The sequence below is a fragment of the Mustelus asterias genome, unplaced genomic scaffold (genome assembly GCF_964213995.1).
Source record: "Mustelus asterias unplaced genomic scaffold, sMusAst1.hap1.1 HAP1_SCAFFOLD_3896, whole genome shotgun sequence".
In the NCBI taxonomy this organism is placed as follows: domain Eukaryota; kingdom Metazoa; phylum Chordata; class Chondrichthyes; order Carcharhiniformes; family Triakidae; genus Mustelus; species Mustelus asterias.
This window is the reverse complement of record NW_027593841.1, coordinates 1-14,884: the sequence shown is the minus strand read 5'-3', so window position 1 is coordinate 14,884 and position 14,884 is coordinate 1. Positions and strand designations below refer to the sequence as shown.

The window sequence follows — 14,884 nt, the reverse complement described above, 5'->3', positions numbered from 1 at the left end:
ATAGTCCAGCGGTAACACCATGAGGCCATCTCCTCCTCTGGTACCGGAGTGTCGAATGTGCTTGAAGGCAAGTTTAAACCAAGCAGCAACACGGTTAGTTGAGGAGATGTTAATCGACGTCCACTTGGGGGGGGGGGGGGGGGGGGAGAGCAGGGGGGGGGGAGGTGGTGAAGGATGAAAACGCTCCACGCTGTGTTACAAAGCTCGGTGGAGTTCCAGACCTTGGCTGGCCGGGGCGGGGGGGGGTGGTGTGAGAGAATGGAGGCAACGTCTCCAGAAGAGGCAGGAGAGTTTCATTCAGCATCCAGATTGGAACCTGGCACACACACAAAAACAAAGGAGTTATTACAGGCACTGGACATCTGTCACACCAAATCCTGACATTTCGTGCCTGCGTGACCCGTCGCCAGAGCATGAAGGGAACTAGGAATACATTTGATTTGATGTGTGACTGTCACGTGTACTGGGATGCAGTGAAAACTCTTGTTTCTTGCGCGCTATACAGACAAAAACGTTAAAAGTTTATTAGTGTCATGTGTAAGGCTGACATTAACACTGCAATGAAGTTACTGTGAAAATCCCCCAGTCACCATACTCCGGCGCCTGTTCGGGTAACACTGAGGGAGAATTTAGCACGGCCCAATGCACCCTAACCTGCATGTCTTTAGGTGTCCAGATCACCAACAACCTGTCCTGGTCCCCCCCATGCTGACACTATGGTTAAGAAAGCCCCACCAACTTTCTCAGAAGACTAAGGAAATTTGGCATGTCAGCTACGACTCTCACCAGCATTCTTTCTGGTTGTATCACAGCTCGGTCTGGGGCTCCTGCTCTGCCCAAGACCACAAGGAGCTACAAAAGGGTCGTGAATGTAGCCCAACCCATCACGCAAACCCAGCCTCCCATCCATTGACTCTGTCTACACTTCCCGCTGCCTCGGGGGGAAAAGCAGCCAGTATAATTAAGGACCCCCCCACGCACCCCGGACATTCTCTCTTCCACCTTCTTCCGTCGGGGGGAAAAGATACAAAAGTCTGAGGTCACGTACCGACCGACTCAAGAACAGCTTCTTCCCTGCTGCTGCCGTCAGACTTTTGAAAGGACCGACCTCGCATTAAGTTGATCTTTCTCTCCACCCGAGCTATGACTGTAACGCTACATTCTGCACCCTCTCCTTTCCTTCTCTATGAATAGTGTGCCTTGTATAGTGCGCAAGAAACAATACTTTTCACTGTGAATACGTGACAATAAATCAAATCAAATGATTGTGGGAGGAAACAGAGCACCCGGGGGAAACCCACACAGACATGGGGAGAATGTGTAAACTCCACACAGACAGTGACCCAAGCCAGGAATCGAACCCAACTCCCTGGCACTGTGAAGCAGCAGTGCTAACCACTGAGCCACCATGCCCGACAAAGAACAAAGCAAATTCCAGCACAGGAAGAGGCCCTTCGGCCCCTCCAAGCCTGCACCGACTATGCTGCCCCGACTGAACTAAAACCCCCTACCCTTCCGGGGACCGTATCCCTCTATTCCCATCCTATTCATGGATTTGTCAAGATGCCCCTTAAATGTCACTACCGTATCCGCTTCCACTCCCTCCCCCGGCAGCGAGTTCCAGGCACCCACCACCCTCTGTGTAAAAAATCTGCCTCGTACATCTCCTTTAAACCTTGCCCCTCGCACCTTAAACCTGTGCCCCCTGGTAATTGAAATATGGGCCAAACGCAGGCAATTGGGACGAGCTTAGTGGTTTAAAAAAAAAAAGGGCGGCATGGACAAGTTGGGCCGAATGGCCTGTTTCCAGGCTGTGAACCTCTATGACTCTGTCAGACTCCTATTTATTGACGAAGCTCAGCCTTCAACACCATTATTCCTACAAAACTCATCTCCAAACTCCATGGCCTGGGCCTCAGCACTTCCCTCTGCGACTCGATCCTGAACTTCCAAACTCACAGACCACAATCAGTGAGGATAGGCAACAACACCTCCTCCACGATAATCCTCAACACCAGTGCCCCACAAGGCTGTGTTCTCAGCCCCCTTCTATACTCCTTACACACCTCTGACTGTGCGGCCAAATTCCCCTCCAACTCGATTTCCAAGTTTGCTGACGACATCACCGTAGTGGGTCGGATCTCAAACAATGGCGAGACAGAGAACAGGAATGAGATAGAACATAGAACATTACAGCGCAGTACAGGCCCTTCGGCCCTCGATGTTGCGCCGACCAGTGGAACCAATCTAAAGCCCCTCTAATCTACACTATTCCAATATCATCCATATGTTTATCCAATAACCATTTAAATGCCCTTAATGTTGACGAGTCCACCACTGCTGCAGGCAGGGCATTCCACGCCCTTACTACTCTCTGAGTAAAGAACCTACCTCTAACCTCTGTCCTATATCTCTCACCCCTCAATTTAAAGCTATGTCCCCTCGTGCTAGCCAACACCATCCGAGGAAAAAGGCTCTCACTATCCACCCTATCTAATCCTCTTATCTAATCTTATCTTGTATGCCTCTATTAAGTCACCTCTTAACCTTCTCTCTAACCAAAACAGCCTCCAGTCCCTCAGCCTTTCCTCATACGATTTTCCCACCATACCAGGCAACATCCTGGTAAATCTCCTCTGCACCCTTTCCAACGCTTCCACATCCTTCCTATAATGCGGCGACCAGAACTGTACGCAATACTCCAAATGCGGCCGCACCAGAGTTTTGTACAGTTGCAGCATGACCTCCTGGCTCCGAAACTCAATCCCTCTACCAATAAAAGCTAACACACCGTACGCCTTCTTAACAACCCTATCAACCTGGGTGCCAACTTTCAGGGATCTATGCACATGGCCACCCAGATCTCTCTGCTCATCCACACTACCAAGAGATAGAGAATCTGGTGAACTGGTGCGGCAACAATAATCTCTCCCTCAATGTCAACAAAACGAAGGAGATTGTCATCGACTTCAGGAAGCGTAAAGGAGAACATGCCCCTGTCTACATCAACGGGGACGAAGTAGAAAGGGTCGAGAGCTTCAAGTTTTTAGGTGTCCAGGAATCTGAGTTATCGAGGTATTCCAGAGTTCAGTGTAGGGCCAAGGAGATAGTGTCTGTTGAGCGCGCAAGAAACAGTACTTTTCACTGCACACTAATACATGTGACAATAATAAATCAAATCAAATCACAGCATACCGTTCATAGAGAAGGAAAGGAGAGGGTGCAGAATGTAGTGTTACAGTCACAGCTAGGGTGTAGAGAAAGATCAACTTAATGCAAGTTAAGTCCATTCAAAAGTCTGACGGCAGCAGCAGGGAAGAAGCTGTTCTTGAGTCGGTCGGTACGTGACCTCAGACTTTTGTATCTTTTTCCCGACGGAAGAAGGTGGAAGAGAGAATGTCCGGGGCGTGTGGGGGGGTCCTTAATTATACTGGCTGCTTTTCCCCGAGGCAGCGGGAAGTGTAGACAGAGTCAATGGATGGGAGGCTGGGTTTGCGTGATGGATTGGGCTACATTCATGACCCTTTTGTAGTTCCTTGCGGTCTTGGGCAGAGCAGGAGCCCCAGACCAAGCTGTGATACAACCAGAAAGAATGCTTTCTATGGGGCATCTGTAAAAGTTGGTGAGAGTCGGAGCTGACATGCCAAATTTCCTCAGTCTCCTGAGAAAGTAGAGGCGTTGGTGGGGCTTTCATAACTATAGCATCGACTATATAGGATGCGATTTATACTGTTGTGGGCGGGAGAGGGTATACCTTCTACCCCAGTGTCCAAGTCAAAGCACAAAGAAGGGGTGGCACAGGGTAAATAGGAGGGGTTACGGAGATAGGGGCTGAGTGGGATTGTTGTCTGTGCAGACATGATGGGCTGAATGGCCTCCTATGCGAGGCATTCTATGATCCCATGAAAAGTACAGCACAGTAACAGGCCCTTCGGCCCTCCAAGCCTGTCCCAATCATGGTACCCGAACTAAAGGGGTTACTGAGTGACAGTGTGAGGGAGCTGGATTAACATCAGTACAGATACAGTCAGTAACACAGGGTGCTGGGGGAGAGGGGTTACTGAGTGACAGTGTGAGGGAGCTGGATTAACATCAGTACAGATACAGTCAGTAACACAGGGTGCTGGGGGGAGAGGGGTTACTGAGTGACAGTGTGAGGGAGCTGGATTAACATCAGTACAGATACAGTCAGTAACACAGGGTGCTGGGGGAGAGGGGTTACTGAGTGACAGTGTGAGGGAGCTGGATTAACATCAGTACAGATACAGTCAGTAACACAGGGTGCTGGGGGAGAGGGGTTACTGAGTGACAGTGTGAGGGAGCTGGATTAACATCAGTACAGACACAGTCAGTAACACAGGGTGCTGGGGGGAGAGGGGTTACTGAGTGACAGTGTGAGGGAGCTGGATTAACATCAGTACAGATACAGTCAGTAACACAGGGTGCTGGGGGAGAGGGGTTACTGAGTGACAGTGTGAGGGAGCTGGATTAACATCAGTACAGATACAGTCAGTAACACAGGGTGCTGGGGGAGAGGGGTTACTGAGTGAGAGTGTGAGGGAGCTGGATTAACATCAGTACAGATACAGTCAGTAACACAGGGTGCTGGGGGGAGAGGGGTTACTGAGTGACAGTGTGAGGGAGCTGGATTAACATCAGTACAGATACAGTCAGTAACACAGGGTGCTGGGGGAGAGGGGTTACTGAGTGACAGTGTGAGGGAGCTGGATTAACATCAGTACAGATACAGTCAGTAACACAGGGTGCTGGGGGGAGAGGGGTTACTGAGTGACAGTGTGAGGGAGCTGGATTAACATCAGTACAGATACAGTCAGTAACACAGGGTGCTGGGGGAGAGGGGTTACTGAGTGAGAGTGTGAGGGAGCTGGATTAACATCAGTACAGATACAGTCAGTAACACAGGGTGCTGGGGGGAGAGGGGTTACTGAGTGACAGTGTGAGGGAGCTGGATTAACATCAGTACAGATACAGTCAGTAACACAGGGTGCTGGGGGAGAGGGGTGACTGAGTGACAGTGTGAGGGAGCTGGATTAACATCAGTACTGATACAGTCAGTAACACAGGGTGCTGGGGGAGAGGGGTTACTGAGTGACAGTGTGAGGGAGCTGGATTAACATCAGTACAGATACAGTCAGTAACACAGGGTGCTGGGGGAGAGGGGTTACTGAGTGACAGTGTGAGGGAGCTGGATTAACATCAGTACAGATACAGTCAGTAACACAGGGTGCTGGGGGGAGAGGGGTTACTGAGTGACAGTGTGAGGGAGCTGGATTAACATCAGTACAGATACAGTCAGTAACACAGGGTGCTGGGGGAGAGGGGTTACTGAGTGACAGTGTGAGGGAGCTGGATTAACATCAGTACAGATACAGTCAGTAACACAGGGTGCTGGGCGAGAGGGGTTACTGAGTGACAGTGTGAGGGAGCTGGATTAATACCAGTACAGATACAGTCAGTAACACAGGGTGCTGGGGCGAGAGGGGTTACTGAGTGACAGTGTGAGGGAGCTGGATTAATACCAGTACAGATACAGTCAGTAACACAGGGTGCTGGGGGAGAGGGGTTACTGAGTGACAGTGTGAGGGAGCTGGATTAACATCAGTACAGATACAGTCAGTAACACAGGGTGCTGGGGGAGAGGGGTGACTGAGTGACAGTGTGAGGGAGCTGGATTAACATCAGTACTGATACAGTCAGTAACACAGGGTGCTGGGGGGAGAGGGGTTACTGAGTGACAGTGTGAGGGAGCTGGATTAACATCAGTACAGATACAGTCAGTAACACAGGGCGCTGGGGGAGAGGGGTTACTGAGTGACAGTGTGAGGGAGCTGGATTAACATCAGTACAGATACAGTCAGTAACACAGGGTGCTGGGGGGAGAGGGGTTACTGAGTGACAGTGTGAGGGAGCTGGATTAACATCAGTACAGATACAGTCAGTAACACAGGGTGCTGGGGGAGAGGGGTTACTGAGTGACAGTGTGAGGGAGCTGGATTAACATCAGTACAGATACAGTCAGTAACACAGGGTGCTGGGGGGAGAGGGGTTACTGAGTGACAGTGTGAGGGAGCTGGATTAACATCAGTACAGATACAGTCAGTAACACAGGGTGCTGGGGGAGAGGGTTACTGAGTGACAGTGTGAGTTAGACGGAGATTAACTCTGTTGCTGCACTAACACTTACTCTGCGAACTCTGGGGACCGTCCTGTTGCAACTGATCTGACATAATCTTGCGATATGAATCATACGCATCATAGACAAACACGCCAGTGAGAATAAACCCGAACACCTAGAAAACAAAGCATCAGGTACAGTTAATGTGAGACAGTGTAGAGGGAGCTTTACTCTGTATCTAACCCTGTGCTGTACCTGTCCTGGGAGTGTTTGATGGGGGACAGTGTAGAGGGAGCTTAACTCTGTATCTAACCCTGTGCTGTACCTGTCCTGGGAGTGTTTGATGGGGACAGTGTAGAGGAAGCTTTACTCTGTATCTAACCCCGTGCTGTACCTGTCCTGGGAGTGTTTGATGGGGACAGTGGAGAGGGAGCTTTACTCTGTATCTAACCCCGTGCTGTACCTGTCCTGGGAGTGTTTGATGGGGGGACAGTGTAGAGGGAGCTTTACTCTGTATCTAACCCCGTGCTGTACCTGTCCTGGGAGTGTTTGATGGGGGACAGTGTAGAGGGAGCTTTACTCTGTATCTAACCCCGTGCTGTACCTGTCCTGGGAGTGTTTGATGGGGGACAGTGTAGAGGGAGCTTAACTCTGTAACTAACCCCGTGCTGTACCTGTCCTGGGAGTGTTTGATGGGGGACAGTGTAGAGGGAGCTTAACTCTGTATCTAACACCGTGCTGTACCTGTCCTGGGAGTGTTTGATGGGGGACAGTGTAGAGGGAGCTTTACTCTGTATCTAACCCCGTGCTGTACCTGTCCTGGGAGTGTTTGATGGGGGACAGTGTAGAGGGAGCTTTACTCTGTATCTAACCCCGTGCTGCACCTGTCCTGGGAGTGTTTGATGGGGACAGTGTAGAGGGAGCTTTACTCTGTATCTAACCCCGTGCTGTACCTGTCCTGGGAGTGTTTGATGGGGGGACAGTGTAGAGGGAGCTTAACTCTGTATCTAACACCGTGCTGTACCTGTCCTGGGAGTGTTTGATGGGGACAGTGTAGAGGGAGCTTTACTCTGTATCTAACCCCGTGCTGTACCTGTCCTGGGAGTGTTTGATGGGGGGACAGTGTAGAGGGAGCTTAACTCTGTATCTAACACCGTGCTGTACCTGTCCTGGGAGTGTTTGATGCGGGACAGTGTAGAGGGAGCTTTACTCTGTATCTAACCCCGTGCTGTACCTGTCCCGGGAGTGTTTGATGGGGACAGTGTATAGGGAGCTTTACTCTGTATCTAACCCCGTGCTGTACCTGTCCTGGGAGTATTTGATGGGGGACAGTGTACAGGGAGCTTTACTCTGTATCTAACCCCGTGCTGTACCTGTCCTGGGAGTGTTTGATGGGGGACAGTGTACAGGGAGCTTTACTCTGTATCTAACCCCGTGCTGTACCTGTCCTGGGAGTGTTTGATGGGGGACAGGGTAAAGGGAGCTTTACTCTGTATCGAACCCCGTGCTGTACCTGTCCTGGGAGTGTTTGATGGGGACAGTGTAGAGGGAGCTTTACTCTGTATCTAACGCCGTGCTGTACCTGTCCTGGGAGTGTTTGATGGGGGACAGTGTAGAGGGAGCTTTACTCTGTATCTAACCCCGTGCTGTACCTGTCCTGGGAGTGTTTGATGGGGGACAGTGTAGAGGGAGCTTTACTCTGTATCTAACCCCGTGCTGCACCTGTCCTGGGAGTGTTTGATGGGGACAGTGTAGAGGGAGCTTTACTCTGTATCTAACCCCGTGCTGTACCTGTCCTGGGAGTGTTTGATGGGGGGACAGTGTAGAGGGAGCTTAACTCTGTATCTAACACCGTGCTGTACCTGTCCTGGGAGTGTTTGATGGGGACAGTGTAGAGGGAGCTTTACTCTGTATCTAACCCCGTGCTGTACCTGTCCTGGGAGTGTTTGATGGGGGGACAGTGTAGAGGGAGCTTAACTCTGTATCTAACACCGTGCTGTACCTGTCCTGGGAGTGTTTGATGCGGGACAGTGTAGAGGGAGCTTTACTCTGTATCTAACCCCGTGCTGTACCTGTCCCGGGAGTGTTTGATGGGGACAGTGTATAGGGAGCTTTACTCTGTATCTAACCCCGTGCTGTACCTGTCCTGGGAGTGTTTGATGGGGACAGTGTAGAGGGAGCTTTACTCTGTATCTAACCCCGTGCTGTACCTGTCCTGGGAGTGTTTGATGGGGGACAGTGTACAGGGAGCTTTACTCTGTATCTAACCCCGTGCTGTACCTGTCCTGGGAGTGTTTGATGGGGGACAGTGTACAGGGAGCTTTACTCTGTATCTAACCCCGTGCTGTACCTGTCCTGGGAGTGTTTGATGGGGGACAGGGTAAAGGGAGCTTTACTCTGTATCGAACCCCGTGCTGTACCTGTCCTGGGAGTGTTTGATGGGGACAGTGTAGAGGGAGCTTTACTCTGTATCTAACGCCGTGCTGTACCTGTCCTGGGAGTGTTTGATGGGGGACAGTGTAGAGGGAGCTTTACTCTGTATCTAACCCCGTGCTGTACCTGTCCTGGGAGTGTTTGATGGGGGACAGTGTAGAGGGAGCTTTACTCTGTATCTAACCCCGTGCTGTACCTGTCCTGGGAGTGTTTGATGGGGGACAGTGTAGAGGGAGCTTTACTCTGTATCTAACCCCGTGCTGTACCTGTCCTGGGGGTACAGTATTTATTGGGACCGTGTTGCGTTCACTCACCGCTGCCGATTGTGTCCCTCCTCCGGTTCCTTTCGCTGCCGATGTAATGGAGAGAATCAGGAAAATCACAGCGGAAACTGCAGCCCGGAGAAAATCCTACAAATAGGGGAGAGCATCAGATTGTATCTGTCCTGATGTTAATCCAGCTCCCTCACACTGTCACTCAGTAACCCCTCTCCCCCCAGCACCCTGTGTTACTGACTGTATCTGTACTGATGTTAATCCAGCTCCCTCACACTGTCACTCAGTAACCCCTCTCCCCCAGCACCCTGTGTTACTGACTGTATCTGTACTGATGTTAATCCAGCTCCCTCACACTGTCACTCAGTAACCCCTCTCCCCCAGCACCCTGTGTTACTGACTGTATCTGTACTGATGTTAATCCAGCTCCCTCACACTGTCACTCAGTAACCTCTCTCCCCCAGCACCCTGTGTTATTGACTGTATCTGTACTGATGTTAATCCAGCTCCCTCACACTGTCACTCAGTAACCCCTCTCCCCCCAGCACCCTGTGTTACTGACTGTGTCTGTACTGATGTTAATCCAGCTCCCTCACACTGTCACTCAGTAACCCCTCTCCCCCCAGCACCCTGTGTTACTGTATCTGTACTGATGTTAATCCAGCTCCCTCACACTGTCACTCAGTAACCCCTCTCCCCCAGCACCCTGTGTTACTGACTGTATCTGTACTGATGTTAATCCAGCTCCCTCACACTGTCACTCAGTAACCCCTCTCCCCCCAGCACACTGTGTTACTGACTGTATCTGTACTGATGTTAATCCAGCTCCCTCACGCTGTCACTCAGTAACCCCTCTCCCCCAGCACCCTGTGTTACTGACTGTATCTGTACTGATGTTAATCCAGCTCCCTCACACTGTCACTCAGTACCCCCTCTCCCCCCAGCACCCTGTGTTACTGACTGTATCTGTACTGATGTTAATCCAGCTCCCTCACACTGTCACTCAGTAACCCCTCTCCCCCCAGCAGCCTGTGTTACTGACTGTATCTGTACTGATGTTAATCCAGCTCCCTCACACTGTCACTCCGTAACCCCTCTCCCCCAGCACCCTGTGTTACTGACTGTATCTGTACTGATGTAAATCCAGCTCCCTCACACTGTCACTCAGTAACCCCTCTCCCCCCAGCACCCTGTGTTACTGACTGTATCTGTACTGATGTTAATCCAGCTCCCTCACACTGTCACTCAGTAACCCCTCTCCCCCCAGCACCCTGTGTTACTGACTGTATCTGTACTGATGTTAATCCAGCTCCCTCACACTGTCACTCAGTAACCCCTCTCCCCCAGCACCCTGTGTTACTGACTGTATCTGTACTGATGTTAATCCAGCTCCCTCACACTGTCACTCAGTAACCCCTCTCCCCCAGCACCCTGTGTTACTGACTGTATCTCTACTGATGTTAATCCAGCTCCCTCACACTCTCACTCAGTAACCTCTCTCCCCCAGCACCCTGTGTTACTGACTGTATCTGTACTGATGTTAATCCAGCTCCCTCACACTGTCACTCAGTAACCCCTCTCCCCCCAGCACCCTGTGTTACTGACTGTATCTGTACTGATGTTAATCCAGCTCCCTCACACTGTCACTCAGTAACCCCTCTCCCCCCAGCACCCTGTGTTACTGACTGTATCTGTACTGATGTTAATCCTGCTCCCTCACACTGTCACTCAGTAACCCCTCTCCCCCCAGCACCCTGTGTTACTGACTGTATCTGTACTGATGTTAATCCAGCTCCCTCACACTGTCACTCAGTAACCCCTCTCCCCCAGCACCCTGTGTTACTGACTGTGTCTGTACTGATGTTAATCCAGCTCCCTCACACTGTCACTCAGTAACCCCTCTCCCCCCAGCACCCTGTGTTACTGACTGTATCTGTACTGATGTTAATCCAGCTCCCTCACACTGTCACTCAGTAACCCCTCTCCCCCAGCACCCTGTGTTACTGACTGTATCTGTACTGATGTTAATCTAGCTCCCTCACACTGTCACTCAGTAACCCCTCTCCCCCCAGCACCCTGTGTTACTGACTGTATCTGTACTGATGTTAATCCAGCTCCCTCACACTGTCACTCAGTAACCCCTCTCCCCCAGCACACTGTGTTACTGACTGTATCTGTACTGATGTTAATCCAGCTCCCTCACACTGTCACTCAGTAACCCCTCTCCCCCAGCACCCTGTGTTACTGACTGTATCTGTACTGATGTTAATCCAGCTCCCTCACACTGTCACTCAGTAACCCCTCTCCCCCCAGCACCCTGTGTTACTGACTGTATCTGTACTGATGTTAATCCAGCTCCCTCACACTGTCACTCAGTAACCCCTCTCCCCCAGCACACTGTGTTACTGACTGTATCTGTACTGATGTTAATCCAGCTCCCTCACACTGTCACTCAGTAACCCCTCTCCCCCAGCACCCTGTGTTACTGACTGTATCTGTACTGATGTTAACCCAGCTCCCTCACACTGTCACTCAGTAACCTCTCTCCCCCAGCACCCTGTGTTACTGACTGTATCTGTACTGATGTTAATCCAGCTCCCTCACACTGTCACTCAGTAACCCCTCTCCCCCCAGCACCCTGTGTTACTGACTGTATCTCTACTGATGTTAATCCAGCTCCCTCACACTGTCACTCAGTAAACCCCTCTCCCCCCAGCACACTGTGTTACTGACTGTATCTGTACTGATGTTAATCCAGCTCCCTCACGCTGTCATTCAGTAACCCCTCTCCCCCAGCACCCTGTGTTACTGACTGTATCTGTACTGATGTTAATCCAGCTCCCTCACACTGTCACTCAGTAACCCCTCTCCCCCCAGCACCCTGTGTTACTGACTGTATCTGTACTGATGTTAATCCCAGCTCCCTCACACTGTCACTCAGTAACCCCTCTCCCCCCAGCACCCTGTGTTACTGACTGTATCTGTACTGATGTAAATCCAGCTCCCTCACACTGTCACTCCGTAACCCCTCTCCCCCAGCACCCTGTGTTACTGACTGTATCTGTACTGATGTTTAATCCAGCTCCTCACACTGTCACTCAGTAACCCCTCTCCCCCAGCACCCTGTGTTTACTGACTGTATCTCTACTGATGTTATCCAGCTCCCTCACACTCTCACTCAGTAACCTCTCTCCCCCAGCACCCTGTGTTACTGACTGTATCTGTACTGATGTTAATCCAGCTCCCTCACACTGTCACTCAGTAACCCCTCTCCCCCAGCACCCTGTGTTACTGACTGTATCTCTACTGATGTTAATCCAGCTCCCTCACACTCTCACTCAGTAACCTCTCTCCCCCCAGCACCCTGTGTTACTGACTGTATCTCTACTGATGTTAATCCAGCTCCCTCACACTGTCACTCAGTAACCCCTCTCCCCCAGCACCCTGTGTTACTGACTGTATCTGTACTGATGTTAATCCAGCTCCCTCACACTGTCACTCAGTAACCCCTCTCCCCCAGCACCCTGTGTTACTGACTGTATCTGTACTGATGTTAATCCAGCTCCCTCACACTGTCACTCAGTATCCCCTCTCCCCCCAGCACCCTGTGTTACTGACTATTTCTGTACTGATGTTAATCCAGCTCCCTCACACTGTCACTCAGTAACCCCTCTCCCCTCAGCACCCTGTGTTACTGACTGTATCTGTACTGATGTTAATCCAGCTCCCTCACACTGTCACTCAGTAACCCCTCTCCCCCAGCACCCTGTGTTACTGACTGTATCAGTACTGATGTTAATCCAGCTCCCTCACACTGTCACTCAGTAACCCTCTCCCCCAGCGCCCTGTGTTACTGACTGTATCTGTACTGATGTTAATCCAGCTCCCTCACACTGTCACTCAGTCACCCCTCTCCCCCAGCACCCTGTGTTACTGACTGTATCTGTACTGATGTAATCCAGCTCCCTCACACTGTCACTCAGTAACCCCTCTCCCCAGCACCCTGTGTTACTGACTGTATCTGTACTGATGTTAATCCAGCTCCCTCACACTGTCACTCAGTAACCCCTCTCACCCCAGCACCCTGTGTTACTGACTGTATCTGTACTGATGTTAATCCAGCTCCCTCACACTGTCACTCAGTAACCCCTCTCCCCCCAGCACCCTGTGTTACTGACTGTATCTGTACTGATGTTAATCCAGCTCCCTCACACTGTCACTCAGTAACCCCTCTCCCCCAGCACCCTGTGTTACTGACTGTATCTGTACTGATGTTAATCCAGCTCCCTCACACTGTCACTCAGTAACCCCTCTCCCCCCAGCACCTGTGTTACTGACTGTATCTGTACTGATGTTAATCCAGCTCCCTCACACTGTCACTCAGTAACCCCTCTCCCCCAGCACCCTGTGTTACTGACTGTATCTGTTACTGATGTTAATCCAGCTCCCTCACACTGTCACTCAGTAACCCCTCTCCCCCCAGCACCCTGTGTTACTGACTGTATCTGTACTGATGTTAATCCAGCTCCCTCACACTGTCACTCAGTAACCCCTCTCCCCCAGCACCCTGTGTTACTGACTGTATCTGTACTGATGTTAATCAGCTCCCTCACACTGTCACTCAGTAACCCCTCTCTCTCCCAGCACCCTGTGTTACTGACTGTATCTGTACTGATGTTAATCCAGCTCCCTCACACTGTCACTCAGTAACCCCTCTCCCCCCAGCACCCTGTGTTACTGACTGTGTCTGTACTGATGTTAATCCAGCTCCCTCACACTGTCACTCAGTAACCCCTCTCCCCCCAGCACCCTGTGTTACTGACTGTATCTGTACTGATGTTAATCCAGCTCCCTCACACTGTCACTCAGTAACCCCTCTCCCCCAGCACCCTGTGTTACTGACTGTATCTGTACTGATGTTAATCCAGCTCCCTCACACTGTCACTCAGTAACCCCTCTCCCCCCAGCACCCTGTGTTACTGACTGTATCTGTACTGATGTTAATCCAGCTCCCTCACACTGTCACTCAGTAACCCCTCTCCCCCCAGCACCCTGTGTTACTGACTGTATCTGTACTGATGTTAATCCAGCTCCCTCACACTGTCACTCAGTAACCCCTCTCCCCCAGCGCCCTGTGTTACTGACTGTATCTGTACTGATGTTAATCCAGCTCCCTCACACTGTCACTCAGTAACCCCTCTCCCCCAGCACCCTGTGTTACTGACTGTATCTGTACTGATGTTAATCCAGCTCCCTCACACTGTCACTCAGTAACCCCTCTCCCCCCAGCACCCTGTGTTACTGACTGTATCTGTACTGATGTTAATCCAGCTCCCTCACACTGTCACTCAGTAACCCCTCTCCCCCCAGCACCGTGTGTTACGGGCTGTTTGAGTCCCGGTATTGGAGTGTGCGAGTGTGTGTGTGAGACAATCTTTACTCACGATACAGGGCCAGTTGATGCGTTTCATCTTTTCCTGGTAGTTGGTCATGTAGACCACGATGAACGTGATATTAATGATGAGGAAAAGCAGCGGGGCTGTCAGGAATGCTGCTGTCGAGGCTGCATAGCTTATAAACATCAGTAGTAGCAGTACCTGGGGAGGGGGAATCATCACAACACGTTCTCAGGGGACGAAGGAAATTCGACATGTCCGCCACGACTCTCACCAACTTTTACAGTTGCCCCATAGAAAGCATTCTTTCTGGTTGTATCACAGCTCGGTCTGGGGCTCCTGCTCTGCCCAAGACCGCAAGGAACTACAAAAGGGTCGTGAATGTAGCCCAATCCATCACGCAAACCAGCCTCCCATCCATTGACTCTGTCTACACTTCCCGCTGCCTCGGGGGGAAAAGCAGCCGGCATAATTAAGGATCCCCCCCACGCACCCCGGACATTCTCTCTTCCACCTTCTTCCGTCGGGGAAAAAGATACAAAAGTCTGAGGTCACGTACCGACCGAGTCAAGAAGAGCTTCTTCCCTGCTGCTGCCGTCAGACTTTTGAATGGACCGACCTCGCATTAAGTTGATCTTTCTCTA

General features: G+C 51.1%; 1 protein-coding gene across 1 annotated transcript; it reads right to left on the bottom strand.

Moving 5' to 3' along the window:
- Positions 1–205: 205 nt before the first annotated feature.
- Positions 206–14,436, bottom strand: LOC144490837 (CKLF-like MARVEL transmembrane domain-containing protein 5). Its single transcript, XM_078208533.1, has 4 exons — positions 14,289–14,436; positions 8,884–8,979; positions 6,206–6,311; positions 206–316 (listed from the first exon to the last, which is right to left on the bottom strand). The coding sequence occupies exons 1-4, from the start codon at positions 14,424–14,426 to the stop codon at positions 294–296; spliced, it is 363 nt and encodes a 120-aa protein (XP_078064659.1). The 5' UTR covers positions 14,427–14,436; the 3' UTR covers positions 206–293.
- Positions 14,437–14,884: the final 448 nt, after the last annotated feature.